This window comes from Rhopalosiphum maidis, chromosome 2 (assembly GCF_003676215.2).
Source record: "Rhopalosiphum maidis isolate BTI-1 chromosome 2, ASM367621v3, whole genome shotgun sequence".
NCBI classification, from domain to species: Eukaryota; Metazoa; Arthropoda; class Insecta; order Hemiptera; family Aphididae; genus Rhopalosiphum; species Rhopalosiphum maidis.
In genome coordinates this window covers 79,562,413-79,584,968 of record NC_040878.1, presented here as the reverse complement: position 1 = coordinate 79,584,968, position 22,556 = coordinate 79,562,413, and the positions used below count along the sequence as shown (strand labels likewise).

At 22.3% G+C, this 22,556-nt stretch overlaps 1 protein-coding gene across 4 annotated transcripts; it reads left to right on the top strand.

Moving 5' to 3' along the window:
* The first annotated feature begins 2,162 nt into the window (after nt 1–2,162).
* Nucleotides 2,163–15,164, top strand: LOC113553303. 4 transcript variants are annotated; one of them, XM_026956567.1, is made up of 5 exons: nt 2,163–2,531; nt 2,699–2,749; nt 3,829–3,885; nt 4,073–4,111; nt 14,997–15,164. In XM_026956567.1, the coding sequence occupies exons 1-5, from the start codon at nt 2,402–2,404 to the stop codon at nt 15,065–15,067; spliced, it is 348 nt and encodes a 115-aa protein (XP_026812368.1). In that variant the 5' UTR covers nt 2,163–2,401; the 3' UTR covers nt 15,068–15,164. The 4 variants fall into 4 exon arrangements, with proteins under 4 accessions (XP_026812368.1, XP_026812370.1, XP_026812369.1 ...); XM_026956569.1 differs by lacking the exon at nt 14,997–15,164 and adding an exon at nt 9,931–10,091; XM_026956570.1 differs by having other exon boundaries at nt 2,404–2,531; nt 2,626–2,749.
* Nucleotides 15,165–22,556: the final 7,392 nt, after the last annotated feature.

Genomic DNA, 22,556 nt, shown 5'->3' with positions numbered 1-22,556 from the left:
ACACGGCATTCCTTAGATTTTATTAAAACATAAAACAATAAACGTAATATTCTAGATTTATCATGTAAAAATATTTAATTCTATTCATTCATATTTAATTTAATTTTTTATCTTTCTCCCTTTAAAACACAACTTTGGTATTAGTTATATTACCAAACTCGGACATCGTGTTTAATAATATTTTTTTTAGATTATATACCTAATATAATATAATCATAATATAAGGATATAGTGCATAATGTGATTATATTATTAAATAATACAATATTAAAGTTATTTTTTCTCAGCTTCTATTACCCGAGAAATCTTTAATGATCGGGTGGGACACCACAAATACCTTATCATAACTTACCTAATCAAAAGTTTATGTTTCGTTAAAATAATAAATAAATAAGATAATCATTTTTATTATATAAGACTGATCTCATATTAAAGTACAAATATATTTTGATATACGATGATTATCAAACAACCATAACTAAAACATTTTTACCTACGTGGCTACGTATATATTTATTCAATGACATAAGTCACTTTTATTAAATACAGCTATTATTATTATTATTATTTTTTTTTTTTTAGAATGCATAAGTAAGATAGTTCGGATTAGTTAACAATATATCTTACGATTTATTTATACAATATAACTATGATCAATCAAATGCAGTTTACGTACTAGGCATTCCTTTGATTTTATTAAAACATAAAACAATACATATACGTAATATTCTAAATGTATCATATAAAAATTTTCAATTATATTCATTCATATCTCATTTTTTTTTTTATTATTATTATCTTTTTCTTTTTAAAACACACATATGGTATTAGTTATATTATCACAGTTGAAATTAACTTGATTTATTGACTTAACAACAATTTTCACAGCTAATTTCTTTCAATCAATTTTATGTTCACCAATATTGTATTTCTAATGTTATAATATGACTAACAGATAATTTAAAGGCAACTGGGCTTTTAGGTAAGTTGTTATAAATGTATACTATGAACAAATTTTGATCCACCCATTTATTAAAATGACGTGTCTGTTGTTCTACTCATAGTTTTGAATATTATAAACGTATGATATATTATTATTTGCATAGAAAATGATGGTTTATTCAACTACTTTTATGTAATGCAATTTGGTAAGTAATTTATAGCATTGTTTCAAAATGTAATATATAATGCTATAAAGTTATAAAATATTAAAAAAACTGAACAAAATAATTGAAATACAAAATATTAATGAACACAATTTAAAATTAATAACAAAATAATAAACGTATACCTATTATGTAAAAAAAATTACGCATATAAAATGCTCTTTATTTTCATATTTTTATCGATTCCTGTAATTCAATAATTTTTGTTGATTATGTTCAATCTTATTGGTGTTCAAAATTTCATTTTTTAGTACCTATCCAACTTAAAACGAAAATTAAAAAAAAAACATTTGAAAGTACAATAACGTTAAACATTAAAATTTTGTATCGTTTAAATATACGGAAACGTAAATACGATATATATTTTTTTAAGTTGTCTGATTTAGAGTAATAATAATCTATAAATAGTAAATACATTTAAGTCATACGTTATTTTCAATGAGGTCAAAATGATAGTTTTATATTTGAAAATTTAGCAGTTAAATTATTTTAAATAACAATTTATAATAAGTCAATACATTTCAAAAGTAATTAAATACGTTTTATACCAATGTTAATTATATATTTGATTTTGTTATTTCCCAACCCATCACCAATAATATTCCCTGTCCATATTATTTTCCAATTTGTTCAATAATTATATTTCCGACAGTATTTGGTCCATATTTATAAATTTTAAACATATATAACCAGAACTTAGTAAAAATATTTTTCGTTCTTATAGCCAACTATAAGTAACCAGAGTGCAGCTGATAAATATCGTAAATATATTTTGCGGAACAATTTAGCACATCGTCATTAAAAAAATTATATCTTTTTATGGCTATACAACGACTGTACACCAACATTGTTGCAAATACAGATTATATCATTGTAAAAAATGTAAACATTGCTCACATAGTCACATTGATGTCATACTACAATAATCATCATCAGAAATACCGTGATGACTAACAATCGCTTACCAACAACAGTTATTCAAGCGTTTACGGCATAGTAAACTAGAGTACCGAATTTCATCAATTGCTCTCATAACCTTTATTTTATTTAAATAATGAATGTATATGCTAATGTGAACATATACAAAATGTGTAGATAATTTTATCGACCATAGTTTTTTTCCATAAAATACAGTTTCCAATGTATTATAGATTTACCGATGATATCACCTGATATTTAAAGTTTAAACGCTGTATCATCGTCTATATATTATAAATAATAATACGTTATAAAAAATGTTTTTTATAAATTATGCTGTACTTAATACGTATGACAGTGATTGTAATTTATTAATTATTGCAGAAACTTTAAAAGAACTTCAAATGAATAGAAACGATTTAGATAAAGTTCAATCTAAATCAAAAGGTAAGATCTAACATTTATTATCGTGAACTATGTTGTATGTTTAATTATTAAACTATTATGTGTTATTAATTAAGCTTTTAAATTTTTTCACTAGCTTAAATACATGTTAATGTATATATATATAAGTAGATATGCGAGTGATTTAAATCAAAAATTAACTATTGCAGAAATCGAAGACATCCCAAATGGCTCTGGAAAGGTTTCAGTTAAAGTAAAACGTAAGTTCTTATATTTATTGTTGTGAAATACGTTTTGTATTTTTTAACTAATAAACTACTATGTGTTATTAATCAAACATTTTGATTTTTCACTATGATCTATTTTTTTAATGTGTGCTAATGTATACATATAAATATGTAAGTGATTGATTTTAACAAAAAATTAATTATTGCAGAAAATGAAGATTTTTATATGACTTTATTAATTCAAAAGATTTTTCACTCAGAGAAAAATTGCATTTAATTAATAAAAAACGCATGTTAAATTAATGAAAAACGGATATTATTTTGATCCAATGAAGTCAACTCATTATATTTAGGTTATTGATTTAATTTAATTTATGAAGCTGATAATTCTTGAAAAATAATAAATTTTCCATTAAATTAATTATGACTAAACAATTTAAAAAAATTATTTCTTTCATAGTAAGAAATCATTTAATAAAAATAAATATTAATTGTAATAAGATTAATACTACCATCTTTAAGTTATAACCTTAATATCTTTAAACTAAAGATTTAATGTACTAGATAAAAGTAAATTTTCCTTTAATATGAGGATTTTTTTTTTAAAAAAATGCAAAAAAATTCGAGCACCATGTTAATCAAGGCGTCGCCCAAATCCGCTGGAGCTGAATGCGTTCTTGTTACTTATTGTACCTACCTATGCTTGGAAACTTAACGCTAACACCTATCGACTACAGTTTGAATTGTTTCATAGTCTGTCATAAGAATGATAGGAAAATAACTCCACTCTTAGCAACATAATTGTTAAGTTGCAGGTGGCTTAAAATAAAAATGTCTTTTTAGTAAATTAATTATCAAAGCAGTTTAATAACATCACTAGGAAATTTAATTTATATTGCTTATTGTTGTTATTTATCATATTTGATAGGTTTTAATCGTACAATTTAAAAATATATATTATTTTTAATAATAAGTTAAATCATTTATAAGCCTAATTTATCAGTTATAATTAAAAATACATCTATTACAAAATACATTATACATATGTAGTATATTATATGTATGAACGATATAAATATTACATACATATTAATCAAATCTAATACTTTTAGCATATTTACATAAATATTATGAGCATTTGAAGGCAAACCAATATCTTTATTTAGACAGTAAGTATTCGGTAATCGTTGTATTTATATTTATAGCTGTAACATTTTAATTAATATATCACACTACATACCCAAAACTAAAGTAATTGTATAATACAGTAATGTTAATATAATTCCATGTTTTTGTATATTTAACAAGTGAAAAATACATCCTAATAGAATAAAATATTTTGTCGTTTATTTACAGAAATTCCAATGACTCCTAAAGAATTTTGTGAAGACCTCGGTGAGTGATTGTATAAGTATAATAAATTATTATATGCAATAAAAATTTAAATTTGAAATGTCCAATATAATAGTATATACGTGTAATATGTATACAAATATAACTTATATAAATAAAAAGCTTGAAATTTTTGTGAAATTAAATCTATCGATTATTTTTTTTAAATATTTTGATAAATTTTATAAAAATTAAAACCAACTTAAAATTTAAAAAAAAAAAAATAAAAATTTTATATTTTATATTATTTTTATTAAAAATAAAATAGGTCTAAACAACTATCAATATATTACTTTTTATAGAACTAATGTTAGTTCCTCTATGGATCAATCATTTATTTTTTAGTCAATAATTTTCTATTCTATTTGTTTCAATTATTTTTTAAGCTAATTGTTGAATAAATTATTTTTGTTAAATATTTCATATTTATAAAACATATTTTAACATTTTTATTCCATACAAATCTGTGAATTATTATTTATCAGAGCAATCTCGTAGTATATTTTCAAAGTTTTTTTTACTGATAATCGTCTTCTCGATATTGAGCATTAGTGCTTATCCTCTGTTCCAAAACGAGATAATAGGAAAAGACATTTACATGGCACACAATAACATATATTTCTATATAAAAATAAAATACTAAGAAAACTTACTAAAAAATCAATATATTCTCTCAAAGATTAAAATGTTGTTGAACAGTTTTAAATGCTTTAATATTTTAATAGTATTAATCAAATTGTAAATTAATATATAATTTCAGCGAAAAAGCGTAAGTTTAAAACCCTATTTTGATTTATATTTATAAATATCAGTACAATACTAATAATTTAAAAATCTTTCTTATTTTAAATGAAGTACGATTAAATCATATTAAAAATGTAAACTTTAAAAGTTAATCGATACATTGTGCTCAAAAATTCATTCAATTAATCACAATACACTATAAACAGTATAAACAATAATAATATTAAGAACAGTAAATAACCTGAGCGATCTCAGATATTTTTCTAGACGGAAGAAATTTAAAAAATGAATGAAAATTTGCTCATACAAAATATTGTATAGTACATTATTAATTATAATGTTTCGTCATTACATTTTTTTTTGTTAAATTTTTCATATTTATAGCACATATTTTAATCTTTTTATTTCATTAAATCTGCGAATTATTATTCATCAGAGCAACCTTGTATTATGTTTTCAAACTTTATTTTACTGATAATCATCTTCTCGGTATTGAGCATTGGTGCATATCCTCTGTTTAAAAACGAGATAATAAGATAATACATTTATATGAAACACAATAAAATATATTTCTATAACTCTATACAAAAATAAAATACTAAGAAAATGTTATTGAAAAATCAATACATTCACTCAATGATAAAATGTTTTAAACAGTTTTAACATTATAATAGTATTAATCAAATTTTAAATTGATATATAATTTCAGGGGATAAGCGTAAGTCTAAAAATCTTATTTTAATTTATATTTACAAACATCGGTATAATACAAATAATTTAAAAATCGATATTATTTTTTGTTTTAAAAAAAGTACGATTAAATCATATTAAAAATGTAGACTTTAAAAGTCATTCGATACATCGTGCGCATTAACTCATTCAATTAATCACAATATACTATAAACAATAGTAATATTAAGAACTGGGAATGACCTGAGCGATCCCAAATATTTTTCTAACAGGAAGGGCTTTAAAAAATAAATGAATATTTTTTTACACATAATATTTTATAGTATGTTATTATGTTTCGTTATTACCTATTATAATCAAGTATTATTATTATACAGAACAATCAAACTGCAATAAAATGAAATAATCCAGTTATTATTAATAGGAGTTTTATACTATTTATAAAAAATTAAAGTTTTCAGGGTATATAATTTTGAAAATGTATACCCAAACAATAATTATTGTGTTATGTTAGTTAATATTATTCGTTTTCATTTATAACTAATTGTTTTTATTTAAAAATAATATTTTTATTTTTAATACCAATTTGCATTTACCAGAAACTATATACATTTCATTCACATGTTAAACTTTTATATATTTTCAGGTAGATTTAGATTATTATCTTCCTGTTCCATTATAAGTAATTAGTTTTAAATTACTATGTATTATTAATACAAGTTATGGGTATATCATAAGAAATTGTATTAATCGAATCTCTGAAAAAATACATTTCACAACAATTTTAAATGAATATATTTATTTATTTAAATAATTGTATAGAGCAGTGTTTCTCAACCTATGAGTCGCGACTGGCTAAACTTACCCATAAATAAATATTAAATATACAGAGTGATTCTTTTATCATGAAACACTCATTATTTCGAAAAGTATTCATGTTTTTGAAAACATTTTTATACATAGTTTCAAGTTGTTAAAAAAACAACAACATGGTTTTATTAAAAAATTATATTTTTAAATATTTTTATCCTTATATTTTTTTAAGGTTTTTACTTTTTTGAATGACAACATTTAATTCATTTTTTTTTTGGTTTTATATATTATAATATGTGTTATTTTTATAATCTATATCAAACTATTAAGTTATATAACTACATATTTTATAATTAAAATAAATTATATGCTAATGTTTCGCTTGTTCTAAATTTATAAATTTATAATTTTTAAATATTTAATTAAATGTATACAGCACACGGTCCATGTTGTAAGTCAGTCTACAAGTTTGTCTGTTATTATTGTCTTTACTACCTACTCATTTAAATAATGGCTATCACTTAACTATGATAGATATATGAATAATGTTTAAAAATTAGTATATTGTGAAGTTTAATACAGTATTGACGTATGGTATACTATTTCAAAATATTTTGTAAATTAATAGTTTTTAATATTAGTTTAACTCGATAAGATTATTTTATTTGTAAGAAATGTTAATATAAACATTTTTGATAGTTTAAAGTCTACGATTATTCGTATAACGAATCATTATAAATACTTGAAATATTCACCAAATGTATATATTAGCGTTATCTATTTGCGATTAAATTTTCAAAATATTTTGACTTTTTTTAAGCTATTTATAGACAATTGAAATTATTGATTTTTCCAAGTTTTTTTTATGAAATATCGATAAAAAATTTGGCATTCCAAAAAATCTTTAAAATTTAATAGAAAGTTTATTATAAGTTGTTATTATCATCGTAAAATAAATGAAAAATCGTTAGTCACAATTTTTGTTTATAAACATTTAAAGTTCAAATGTTTACGAAATGTATCAAAATCGTGAACATTTGCAAGGAATTTTGAAGTTGAAAATTCATAAAATGTTTGTGATTATATCACAAATGTGTTGACAATGTGTTATATCTAAGGTTAAAAAACCCAATACTAGGTTCTTCATAAATTTTCCTTCAAGTAACATAAAAAAAATTTCTGGCTTCAATATAGAAATATTTTATGAGCGTATGAAATTTAATTTTTTACAAAATCGCGTAAAATAACTATATATATTAAAATTTAATTATAATTAATAAAATAATAATATATACTACTAATTATCCTAGACTAACAAATTATCTCCGTTCAGAATTGTTTTTCGTATACAATCATACCTGTCATTACATTCAAATTTAACACAGTATTATAGTATACCTACTCTTCATTTCTACTATACAGCAGAGTGATACCCACTTGCTCGACCTTGTTTTTAAAGTGTAGATTTATTGGTAAATATTCAAAGTGCAAGTAAATAGGAAAAATAAACTAAGTTGAAGGACTGATTCGTGATATCGACTGACATGAAGGTACTCGTACTGGCTCATATATTTTATATGTTTATGTATATATATATACTATTGGAATTCATACCTTTATATTACAAAGCGTGTGTTATTCATAATCGCATTGAAAAATATTTTGGTTAAAATCCAGGGACTTTTATAATATATTTATATTATGTTTGTGTTCAATATATACTTAAAAACATTAATAGTTTACGGTTCATAATACTAATAAACAAATTACTTATATATATTCACAGATACTGTGGGTAAGCTTATAATAGTGTATTATAATATTTTAACTAACTTTAAATAAAATATTTTGATCAGAGTAATATTTAATATTGTGTTTTTTGATCAAATTTAAAAGAACAAATTTAATGTCTGTGAACACAAAATAACCAATGAAACTGATATTATAAACAATTAGTTTCATTCAACTTCAAGTTGTACCTACTAATAAAATCATTATTGATTTGAGTGGCAACACTTTAATATTAAATAAACAAAACGTTTTGTGATGATGCTAAAATAAATTAATTGTTTTTAATATTGGTTTAACACAATAAGATTATTCTATTTGTAGGAAATGCTAACTTAAATATTTTGTGAAGGTTTTAACTCTACAGTATTATTCGTTTTTATATTACACAAAACAACAAAAACGGTTTTTATACAAATGCATGTTTTTTTAAAATTTTTTCTTAGATTATATTTTGAAAAAAAAAATTGGGAATTTTTAACTATGAAAAAATTTAACCTCTTTGAAGTACAAACTAGATTTAATTTGTTATCGAAAACCACTTTCAAAGTTAAAAATCATAGCATTTTTGCGATTAAAAATCATGCAATGCGTTTTCATAAAAAAAACACACATTTTATTGCAAAATCAATATATATATATATATATATAGATATAGATATTTTCCGATTAACTATATTCTAAATCATAGTAATTGTATTACTATTTTAATAACTAAATATAAAATATTAATTTAAATTTATATAATAATAATATAACATATTAAATTAACGAGTTATTCATTATATTTACCAAGCATTTATGTTTATAAATTTATAGTTCCGTTAAGTAAGTCATATTAAATACATTTTATATGTTTATATATATATATATATATATATATATATATATATATATATACTATTGAAAATCATACCTTCATATTACAAAGAAGCGTGTGTTATGCATAGTCCCATAGAAAATTATTTTGGTTAAAATCCAGGGACTTTTATAATATATTTATATTATGTTTGTGTTCAATATATACTTAAAAACAGTTATAGTTTACTGTTCATAATACCAATAAATCAACTACGCTTATATATTCACAGATATTGAAGGTAAGCTTATAATAGTATATTATAATATTTGAACTAACTTTTAATAAATATTTCGATCATAAGCAATGAGTTTCATCCAACTTCAAGTCATATTTATTAATAAGATCGTTATTGATTTAAGTGGCAACACCTTAATATCAAATAAACTCAATACTTTCCAATTCAATCTAATGATACACAAACTCTAGCGTTTATTGAAAAATAAACAGAAACAATAAATAAATAATTATTTACTATTACTATAAATATAAGTAAAATTATTATGTATAATTATTTTACTAAGATAAATTACAATTCTGAAATTATTAGTTTAATCTACAATTGTTTGATATCTTTAGAATGTACAAGTAAGTTAATCGATGTTACTTTAAATTTTTTTTAACTAATTCAGCAGTTATAGGAAGACTAATTTTAGTAATAGGTCCGTTGTATTGCTTTCGAAAAAAAATATGATATTTACGACTCAATATTCAAAGACGTAATAGAAAATATCGGATACATGTTATAAATTATTACTATTAACGTTAACTTATACATTTTAGATTCTGAATGGAGTGATGAATTTATTGGTTTTACCATGATGTATTTTTTTTTATTTTTATGTCTGTTATTACGTTTTGGAGTAGTAATAGTGCTTTGATTGTTGACTTGTTGCCCAATTGTAAATTTTTTTTTATCTATTTATAGCCAATTGAAAAAATTTATTCTTGAGAAAGAATACTCCTTAAGGTGAATCGACTTGCATCAGTCTTAAGGTGTGAATTATGAATGATTGCTGGAATTTTGGATAATATAACATTAATGCAGATACAGCTGTTTCAGAATTAATGTTTTAAACGACTTTTGACTAAAATTGGTTGGTATTTTTAAAGTAATTTGGCGAAAACTTAAAGATGACTGTAGTTTTCAATCCATTTTCTATTATATTCTATTATATTTGTTCATAAATTAAATTTTGTGTTCTTTTAATTCCTTTGCATAATATTATATTATAATACAGTAATATATTTTTGGCGATATTAATTTAACACATACTATCTATACACAATATGCATACAAAATAATGGCCAATATGGAGATAGAGTTAGATCGGATCATAGCATAGGATTGGACGTTTTTGATCGTCAATCATCATATGTATAAACAAACATAAGCGTTAAATAATTATGAATAAACTATATTAATAATGTACTATTAGCTGCATTTTTATACATGAAATTTAATAATAACAGTTAATATTTCATTTGTATCAACACTAAATTGTTAAAAATTATTTTTTAAAACAGATACAATACTTGAAAAATTTGATGGCAAGTATATTATTATGTAAGATACACAGTCTAGTTTTGTACAAACAAAATAAATTTAAATAGATTAGTTGGCACTTAGGTAGAAAGCACTACTTGCATAACTAGGGGCCGGGATTGATGGAATTATTTTTCGAATGTTTTAAAATTAAAACAGTTTAGTTTAAGAGCTACAAGATTATCCAATGTTATTGTTTCGTTTTTTTCTGTATATTATAATATACCTACAAAAGGTTAGATTGCCGGTGTCATCTAAAATATAAGTAAAATACTGTTTATTATTTTTAAAATTAAATTTAATATTTTTATCAAAATAAACATATTAGTTAAAGAAATATGTGGATTAAATATATAACGAAACTTTTTTCAGAAAAAATAGTCTCAACCTCTATACAAAATACTCATACTTAAATTTTATTTGTACAAATTTAAAAAAAATTATATAAGTTATAAACAAACTTACGAAATGTAATTTATTTTAGATGAATAATTTTATTAATATTTATTTATTAGATGAAAACACCTACACCAATGTCTTGATATCATTTAAAATTAGTAAGTAAATTACTTAGTAATTATTTTAACTTATAGTGATTAATGAATATTAATTACGTTTTACTAATTAATGAATACAGTACATTTTAAAAAGTATATTAATTGTGGAAAACGGCAGGGCAAATATTTTTGTTTTTACAACATAATATGTGGTTTTATTGAAATTATATATACATGTATGGATAGCATAGACTTAAAATATTATAAACACTGAATGAAATATGAATATTAAAAAGAGAATTAAGATATGTGTTACAGAGACTAGACTATACGTATATTTCATACACTGTTTTTTAATTGTTAAGACATTTTGAAATAATAAATACGTTTATAAAAATTGAATGGATACAGATTTAGAAAAAAAAATTGTTTTTTATGTTAACAATTTTACTTACTTGGGAAAGTCATTAAATTTTAATGCAATTTTTTTTTAGATGAAATATTTTTATTGGCTTATTTTTTTGAAGTTATAATTCGTGGTTTGTGGAAGATTTATCCTAAAAACATAATGGAATGCTTAGTTTTTAAATTAAGCGTGTTATGGACGTACAAATTCCTAAAAACAATAATATATATACATTAACAAAAACAAAAATATTTTAAATATTGTAAAAAATTGTCCGTTTTTTTTTTTATAGATCCTTTTTTATACCATGGTAATTAAAATACAAAGAATAAAATGTATTAATTATTATAACTTTTTCCGAAAATAACCATAATATATATAAAATAATTGAAAATAATATAATATACTTCTAATGAACAGTCAATATAATAACGTAATTTCTTTTGTATTATAGAATCAATTATTCGCTCAAAACATTTTCCAGGTAATTTATTTTTGTATATCACTTTTCTAAAAATTTAAGTTTATAATACAATTCGTATCATGGATACAATAACATCTTATAATTCATAACATTTTTATATGACTTATTAAATATTTTCAAAGATTTTAATTTAGTACTATTCAGTGAAACAATTAGAAAATTTTCAACTAGAGGAAAAATAAATTCTCCTCTTCCATTACTACTACAAATTACGCTAACTGTCATGTCAATAATTATATCTTTAATAATTGTTCATGTTTATTAAAATATTTTATCAAGTTTTATGAATAAGACAACAACATTTATTTTTATAAATACATAGACTATGTCCACATTTTTATACTTTTCAAAGATTTCATCATAAAATTACATTTTGCTTTTCCTATCTTAGCTAAAAATTAGCCTAATATATTAATATTACAATCTTGACAATCATCAGTCATATTTTAATTTTAATTTTGTTTCGAAAATAACACTATTATTTAATATAATGGTAGTGTTTTACGTTTAATTAATATTTTACATAATATGTATGGTCTTAATCTCAAGATGCAGTATTTTAATTTAAAATTATTAATATAAAAAAGATTTGTTTTAGTTATAACAGAAAAGTACTGGGGTTATCTCCAAAAAATTGTCAAGAGCATACGGAAAAGTATGTATTGTATTTTTATGAATAACAATTAAAAACAGTAATATTTATTTGTTTTCAGTAAAATAATTATAATATAACGATTAAATATTATTATTTTATATTAATTGTAACTTTTAGGCACGGTAATTCTTTTATCATAAAACACTCATTATTTCAAAAAGTATTCATTTTTTTGAAAATATTTTTTTATATAGTTTCAAGTTGTTAAAAAACTACTTTTTTGTTAAAAAATTATCCTTATATTTTTTTTATGTTTTTTACTTTTTTGAAAGACAACATAAAATTTTAATTTCATATTCCACAGCAGAATAATTTTCTATCTAATGCCTTAAAAAAATAATGTTACATTCAATAAACTTTTTTTTTTTAGGAAGAATAGTGTATGAATGATTTTGTATCGAATTTTTAAATCTTATATTTAAAAAGGAAATTTTTCATGAATACTAATTTTTGATTTCACAAATTTTGACAATATTCTAAACCTAAATGCTTATTAAAGTTATTGTGACCATGTATTATTGATATTTTATAATTTGTAAATAAAAAAATTGTGAGAATTCTTGTATACATTCTTTAATGTTTATCAAAAAAAACTTAAACAAAATTAAAAATATCTAAAATTAGCTCAAAAAGTATCAAGATATTAAGACTATACAATGTTTCAGAAATTTTAACATAAATAATAAGTGAAAATTTTCTACAGTTGATCGCTTTTGAGTTACACATAAAAAAAAAATCAATTATATTTTGTCGAAATCTGGTTTTATGTAAAAATTCCGGTTGTCCTTATTTATTTATTTTTCTCTAATGTTATAAGAAGTACAAGTGTAATTTAATTTTGGCTTTTCTAATATACAAACTGAATTCAATTTTTATAATAAACCGACATCATAATGGAGATTATTTTTTTTGGTCATATCATGTGGATGTGGTACTGCCAAAACTCTCCTGATCTCAGCAAATAATCCATAAAATAAAGTTTATAGCAAAGTTCAAAAAATCGCAAATGTACGTGCTGTCGAAATGGAGCTTCTTGTCTCTCTATGACTTCCGTGCACTTATTTACAAAATCATATTATTTTGGCAATTGCTTCGTCAAGCATTGCAACCATTTTTCTTGATGGTGAACGGACTCCATATTCAGCACTCAAGTTGCCATAAAACAGTCATATAGACAGACGCAACATCTAACATTAAGAAGCATTCCAATATGGCAAAAGTTTTACAAAAATTCAAATTTATTATTTGGAATAAATGCATTATGGCCCTCGCGCATTCACTTGAGACTTTTCAACGATAAACCAGAATTTTCAGCTGCGCGCCACTACATAATTAAATGGCACGGGAATTGTTATGAATAAATATTGGACAATGTTCCTTGGGCTAACATTTTGCATAGAAAGTTTCAAGGTCAAGCTGTTCTACTTCCAATGATCTCTCCAGTCATACTAACTCAATTCAGATGCCTGCAATTTCTTATTCCTTTGGAGATGACTACTAACACGTCAAAAGCTCAAAAATTTAAATTTGTAATTCTTGTTTTTCATGGCTAATTATATATTGCATGTTCTCACGTTGATGACAAACCATCAAAAGCTCGTTCATTTTTACACGTCAGCGACTGACGAAAACATTATTCATTTAATCAAATTAGAATTTAAATAAAAAAAATTTATTTCTATAAGTATCAATATTCAACATTTATTTACATACTTAACCATATTAACATTAATAGTTATATAACTGACAAAAAAATAATTAGAGTTTTTTTCTTTATTTTCTTTTATTTAATGAAAATAATAAATATTGTCGAAATCTGTTTAATATATTATTGGCAAGGCGCTCATTTTCTTAAATGACAAACGGATGCATTTTACACGCACAACAAAGTGCGTGGGAATAACTGTACTACTTTTTATAATTATTTACTTATGTACAATATAATAATATAAAAACTACAACTATGCAACTTAATTATGATCACAATATTAAAATTACAATAGACAACAGTATATTTTATTGTCATATTTACGCAAATAATTCTTACCATTGCATTATCGTTATCTATTTTAGAGTACGGAGGTAAGATAATTTCACTTGGTAATGTATATTAATAACCAACCTAATCTAACCTTATTAGGCTCCTGTACATCATTAATTTGATGAGATAGTTGATTTGGGATTGGGATTGGGATAGGTAATAGGCTTACATTTTATAACTATAATTAGGATTGTGGTATAATTTTTATCAACTTATTGCTTTATTTACTTACAACGTAAGTAATACATTTACATGTGTAGTAATGATTATTAATCTATAAAACGCTCCAAATAAATTTTTTAAATTTAAATTAATTATGTATAATTATCTATAACGGCTATAATTAAAGTAATTTTTTTTCTTAGATATACCAGATTTTAGTGTGGATAAATGGTGCTTACGCAATCAAGTATTGTTAATTTATAATGATGAATAAAAGCATCTTATCTATTTTTTACAATCGTAAATAGTATGATTTCCAAGGATTATTTTCACAACAAATATGTATTATCAAACTAGTCACCCATACAACGCACGCGCATACGTTATAAACTTATAAACACTTTCATAGTAATAATCATATTGTCATGCTATAATTTGTATTTTTAAATAATTTTACTGTTACTAATAAAAAAAAAAAATAATAATAATAATTATAATAATAATTTATAAATATTTGTATGTTTATATGTCTATACATATTATTCTTATAATAAATTATTAATAGTAAAATTATTATCAATAAATTAAAATTATTATTGTGACTTGTAATTCGTTCCAAATAGGTTTAGTTATAGACTATAATATTTGTGAAATGTGAATAAACAATAAACGAGTGCTACATCAATAATATAAATTAATAAATTATTATGCTGCAGATTTTATATTCAATTTAATAATAAATTTTTTTTTTTTTTATAAATAGATGAAAATAGTATTTATTGAATTCACAATTTAGAAATATAAATTATACTAATTGATCATTATTACTACATATTATACATATTATTATAAAAAAGTGTAGGTAAGACTTAACCCTTAATATTAAAAATATCAGTGGTACCCTAGCTATGTAAGTGATAAAAGTATAAATGTACAATGCCTATACAATAATTACTTACCTTCACAAACTTCACAAATTATCTAACCAATGTACAGAAAAAAAATGTATCAAGTAAGTTAATTATTAATCTTTTTAGAGTTTTTTATTGACTTTTAATGTCATTACATACTAATTTACTTGGGTTAGCATAAAAATATGACAATTTTACATTAAAATTATTTTTAAAAGTATCAGATAATTGATGTTTTGATGTTCTCTTTATCGTTTAATTTTATGGTTAATTTTCGAGCAGATGGAGCATAAAGAGCTTTAAATCAATAAAATACGTTTTTTTTTCAATAAATAATGAAATTTTTTTGTAGTTTATTGAATTTTTAGATGTTATAAGTTGATTTTTAAATATACAAATGAATAATATATAAAAAATTACGAGCCAAATACAGATTGCAGACATCATTAAAATTTCTTAAAGGAATAATAGTAGGAGGAATAATAAGACTTTGTAACTTATAATTATACTTTGCTAAGCGCATTAATTTAATTAATAACTGAGGCAATAAGTATTAGCAAATAATGATTGTTCAAATCAAATTTGAGCTTACCTTTATTGAATAATGATTTTTGAATATTATCATTGTTCTTTGTCAAAGATATCATCGTTGTAGAATTCATTAATTAATTAAAATTTTTCAATTCAATAAAAATAAAAATATTTGTATATTTAATCTTAACAATATTTTGAAATTTCAGAAATAAAGACCCATTATTCACATATTCAATTTTAATGCTGGTAACAATTATTATACGTATACCATTTCAATAAGAGCATTCGTCATTTTCTCCTACTCCCAATTTTCCATCATTATCGTTAAAATAATAATGTACAGCAAGGTTGCAAATTGTTGCAATTCAATTTACATGGTTCAGTACTAGAAATGGAATACAGACCGATTATAAAAGTATCCCTGCGAGTCAGTTATAACGATGATCTATTTTTTCTTGTTAAACTTATAATGGCTTAGTATTGGACGTTTACGACCATCAACCATCATTATGTCTAAACACACATATAGATTACATAACCATGAATCAACTATGTTATTGATGTACTACTAGGTACATAGAATAATTACGGTATAATTATTCATTTGTGACAACATTAAAATTATTAAAAATTATTTTTTAAAACAAAAACAATTGCTCAACAATTTTATAACAAGTATATTATTATTTAAGATACTAAGTCTAGTTATATACAAATAAAATAGAAGTAAATTGATTAGTAGGCATCTAGGTAGAAAGTATTATTTACATAACTAGGGATTGGGATTAACGGCATTATTTTTCAAATGTTATAAGGTTATAACAGTTTATTTAAAGAGCTACAAGAGTATCCAATGTTATTGTTTGGTTTTTACTGTATGTTACAATAAACAGTATTGTATATAGAGAATATACATATAAAAGGTTAGAATCTAACCTATATGTAACTGATAATAGTATAAATGTACAATAATTACCTACCTAGTATCTCTATTAACTTCAAAAATAATCTAACCAATATTCCGAAAATATATGCATCAAGTAAGTTTTTAATTTATCGTAATAAAATCGTTTTCTGTTTTATTAGATGTTAACAATCAATTTTTTTAGAGTTTTCTATTGTTTTTTAATTTCATCATAATATACTATAATTCACATTGTATAGCATGGAGATATGACAACTTTACATTAAAATGAATTTTAAATATATCAAATAATTGTGATACATTCGCTGTATGCATATAAACTAAATGTTTACTAAACATGTGTTGAATAATTTTGTAAATTATAATTATTGACTATCATTATGAAAATAATTATCTAAATTATATAGACAATTTACTAGAAATAAATTATTAATTTCTGGTATATTTGTAAACAAATAAAATACCTATAACGTTTTTAAATTTTTTGTTGAACGGAGGGGGGATATTCTTTTCCACTTTAATATATCTCTGGGAGCATACACACAGTACATATGTACAAATTATACTAGCGCCCCAACTTTAAAACTCAAATTGCGCTTATGATGTTTATATATATATATATAATATATAAAAATCTCGTATCACAATATTGCAAATGCATGTCGCCAAAGTCCTCCGAAAAGGCTATAGACCGATTTTCATGAAATTTTGTGTGTATATTCTGTAGGTCTGAGCGATTATATATATACTTAATATATATTTTTTAATATTAGAATATATACTGTTAAGTCCTATATATTGTATTTTAATTTATATTTTAGAAATATTAGTAAATTAAAAGTCGATTTATTTTCTTTTTTTTAAAAAAGTTTACTTTAATCATATTATACTTGTCTTATAAAAAATTAATTATTTTTAAATTTTATTGAATCAATAAATTGTACGAGATAACACAAACGATATTAATCGCACTGACCATTAATGCTTGAGTTATGCTTATGACTGAACAATGTTGTACTATTTTGATTTTAATACATTTGCATTTCAAAGACGTCCATGACCGAAATATGGGTAAAACATCATCTATTAAGATTATTTGAAATGATTGTCAGTTAGCGCAATTTTCATTATATTTCAGATGGAATTGGTGAAAATATCAAAAAATTCTCTGTTTGCAAATACACCGAATACATTTGAATGCTAGAGAAAAATGTAAGGTTTTATGTAATGAATCTTACGTAATACATAGTAAAATAATTGAGGGCTTAGCTGTATGTTGAAGTTTAATCTTTATAAGTTATCAATCGTTCAAAAGCTGAAACCTACTGATTACGACTCTGAAGTGAAATCTGAATGTGCACCGCACCTTAGCTACCAATTCATTGATCTTCAATAATGCGTCGTATGCAAATACGCGATAAACGACACTTTGATATGTCATAGTGACAACTAAATAGTAAATGGTATTAATATATTAGAATTGAAATTTTGATATATTTTATGTTGGCGATATTTATTCCACGAGATGTATTGGTTTTGCAATATTATTTTATTGGAAATTCATAAATCATCATTTTTATGCTCGCATTTAGTTTTTCGATTTTACGGAAAGCTTATATAATTTTCTTTTGGATAATGTAGTATTTAATTATTTTAAGAATAGGTATACAATTATACTGTTATATTATTTTAAATTATGTAACTCAAAATTGAATAATATCTTTCTGTAAGTGTCGTAAATTTAAAAAAGCATATTCATAATATAAATAGATTATATATTAAAATAAATCAAAAATGTGATTGTGTATAGTAAAATCCATAAAAATTTAATATCTGTATTTCCTTTGTATATATTTAAATTTGATGGTTTCTGTTTGAACTATTTATAAGGCATTATTTTTTTTTTGCATTAAATTTTCAAAATTTAGGTATAGAAAGAAAAGATTTTATGAATTATATAGTAACTATGTTGATATTTAAAGTTCAAATTTTGATGTTAAACAAAAAATAACAATTTAAGTTATTTGCTGTCTTTTAAATTTATTAATTTTGAGTGCTTGAAAGTACTACGCACGTACAATATACTTATATATATAAAAAAATCTATATTTTATTTGTTCTTACCTAACCATATGCGTATTGGTATAACCTTATTTATTTATAATATTTGGGTCTTGAAACAGACATTTTTGAAGTACACCATTTTATAGTATAACGGTAGAAATGTTTACCTAGATGTTAGTAAATAAACAAATAATTTATATTATACCTATTCAAAAAATATTCATATTCTATTCTTCACAAAACGAGTTGTATCTTTGGTTCGTTGTAGTTATTTCAACCATAATTATGATTTCTTATAAAGTTTTAACATTAATTTTGATGTTTATTATACGATTTAGCGTGGCCAACTTGGCTGGTAAGAACTATCAATGTTTAAATATTTAAGTAGTACTATAAAATTTATATGCATAAGAAAAATTATTGATATTATATTAAATAATACTGCTAGTTAATATTATTTTTTTTTAATATTTATTATGTATTGCAAATTCATAATAATTTATGATTTATTTTATTATTAATTAAATTTTAGCTGTATTCTGTAATAACATTCATTAAATTGTATACCTATATATATATATATATATATATATACATATAAGTATATTTAATCAATGGCAATAGTTGCATTATTTTTATATGTGTAAAATATTATAACAATATGTTTTTGCATATTTATGCCAGATAAACATTATAAACAATTTAAATAATAGAACGAAATAAATAAATACATAAATAGTGAATTATAATATCTGGTTAGTATTGATTACAATAATAAAAGTATTTTCGTTAATTATTAAAATGATATAAAATAAAATTAATTTATGAGTCATAAAAAAAAAAATTGTGTATTTTTATTAAATTTAGTTACGTACTTTTTATCAACTTAATCTTAAAACAATATAATATTAAAGTTATTTTTTCTCAGCTTCTATTACCCAGATCCCAGGATTGGTTCCCACAATCTTTAATGATAATACAATCTCGTTAGCATTTCAAATTATTATGATAGCCGATAGGTTCAATCAGCAAACAATTTTCTTCCAATTCTATACTGTAGACTAAGGAGTTAGGACTGTATAGAATTATTAAAGATATATAAAATATTTCATACTTTCAATAATATCTAGAATACCTAGGTAAGGTTAAAACTGTTGCTGAATATAATATATTTATATAATATGCTATTAACGTATTAGTCAACAATAATATTTTTTCTTTACATCAATAATAATAATTAAGTGAAACTAAACAATTATTACTATAGATATAACTAGGTATAAAATTATATTTATAAACTTTCCCAGACATTGTAAAACCTAATTAAATGTTATAAAATTAGTACATATTTTGTAACAATTGTAAGCTGGAAAGTATTTTTTCCGAGAACCAATTCGTACACTTTATTTTATCCAGAACCAATTCCGCATTACACTCACCAGGGCATACCTTATCATAATAGTCCTAATCAAAAGTGTATGTTTTGTTAAAATTATAAATAAATCATCTGTATTGATAATCATTTGTAACATATATAGCTGATCTAATAATAAAGTACAAAGATATTTTGAAACATGATGATTATCAATCAACCATATTAACAATTTAAATCGTTTACATACGTCTATATTAATTCAATTACATAAATCACTTTTCAATGTTATACTTTTATTTAATACAGCTATTATTATAATTGTTTTTTTTTTTTTAGATTGCAGAAGTAAGAAAGTTTGTATTAGTTAAAAATACATTTTACTATTGATGTATACAATATAGCCATGATAATATCTCATGCATTTTAAGTACTAGGCATTTATTTGATTTTATTTAAGTATAAAACAATATATGTAATTTTCTAAAATTATAATTATCTAATACTTTTAGTATTAGTTAAATTACAAGAGTTGAAATTAACTTTATTTATTGATTTAATAACAGTTTTCATAAATAAATTCTTTCAATAAATGTTATTTTCATTAATATTGTATTTCGAATGTTAATGTATGACTAACAGGGGATTTGCATTTTAGTGGTTTTACGAGTAAGTAGGTATAAATTTATAATACGAACAAATTTTGGTTTTACCTATATCTAAAAATGACTTGTCTATTATTGTATACATAGTTTTGAATATTATAAACGTGTGATATATTATTATTTGTATAGATGATGGATTGTTTAACTACTGTTATGTAATTAAATTTGGTAAGTAATTTAGAGCAGGGTTTCAAAATGTATTGTGTACCTAATTCATTAATGATATAAAGTTATAAAATATTAAAAACAAATTTAAAGAAAATAATTGAAATACAATTAAACAGAATATATTAATGCACATAATTTAAAACTAATAACAAATATCTGTCTAAAAATAGGCATTTAACAATATCGGAAATATTATTTCGATTTTAAAATAACATAAAGTTGAATTTAGTTCAAATTTTGTCAGAAACAAATTATTCGTAAATTTAAAATTCAACATACTATAACTTTGGCAATTTTGTAGCTATAAAAAAACTTTTTATACAAAAACTGTTTAAAAAAAATACTCTAATTGAATCTGTAGAAAAAAAATAGTATTGTCATTTAAAAAAAAGTAAGTTGTATTGCGCATGCGCGTACTGATAGGGTTAAAAATTTGAAATTTATCTGAAATTGAGTATTTTGGTAGTCCTTTTCTTTCCCCAAAAACCCCATTTCAATACAAGGTCATCCAACTGAAATATTTCGTGGTACCTCTTAGCGTGAACAGTGTGTATACAGTCGATTCGCAATAACTCGAAAAACTTGACAACTAGAATTTCTATTTATTCCTCTTGTAATATAAATTCGAGTTAGATATCTCGAATAATATATATCTCGAAACGAATTTCTATCTCCCTTCATATCTTCGAGTTATCGCGACTGGACACTATATACCAATATGAACAAAATATACAAAAAATAAAGTTATTTTTTTCGACAGTAGTTTTTTCCATTAAAATACAGTTTCCAATGTATTATAGATTTACCATTCATATCATCTGATATTTAATCATTGTTTCAACGTCTATATATCATAAATAATAATACGTTATAAAAAATATTTTTTATTTATGAATTATGCGGTACTTAATACGTACGAGAGTGATTGTAATTAATTATTGCAGATACTGTAGACGAACTTCGAAAGTTTAGAAGCGATTTAAAAAATTTTCAAGTTGAAGAAACACGTAAGTTCAAGATATAAAATAAAATGTATAAGATTAATTATTTGAAATTCCAATTACCAATTAATCAGTTATAATTCATACTAGATTCATAACATTTTGAGTAACAAATTCAGATAA

Bases quoted from the DNA above. Each gene is read 5' to 3' on its own strand.
- LOC113553303 (XM_026956567.1), top strand. From the start codon at position 2,402: ATGTTTTTTATAAATTATGCTGTACTTAATACGTATGACAGTGATTGT. The intron at 2,532-2,698 runs GTAAGATCTAAC...TAACTATTGCAG, and splicing joins AGTTCAATCTAAATCAAAAG to AAATCGAAGACATCCCAAAT. The intron at 2,750-3,828 runs GTAAGTTCTTAT...TAATACTTTTAG, and splicing joins GGTTTCAGTTAAAGTAAAAC to CATATTTACATAAATATTAT.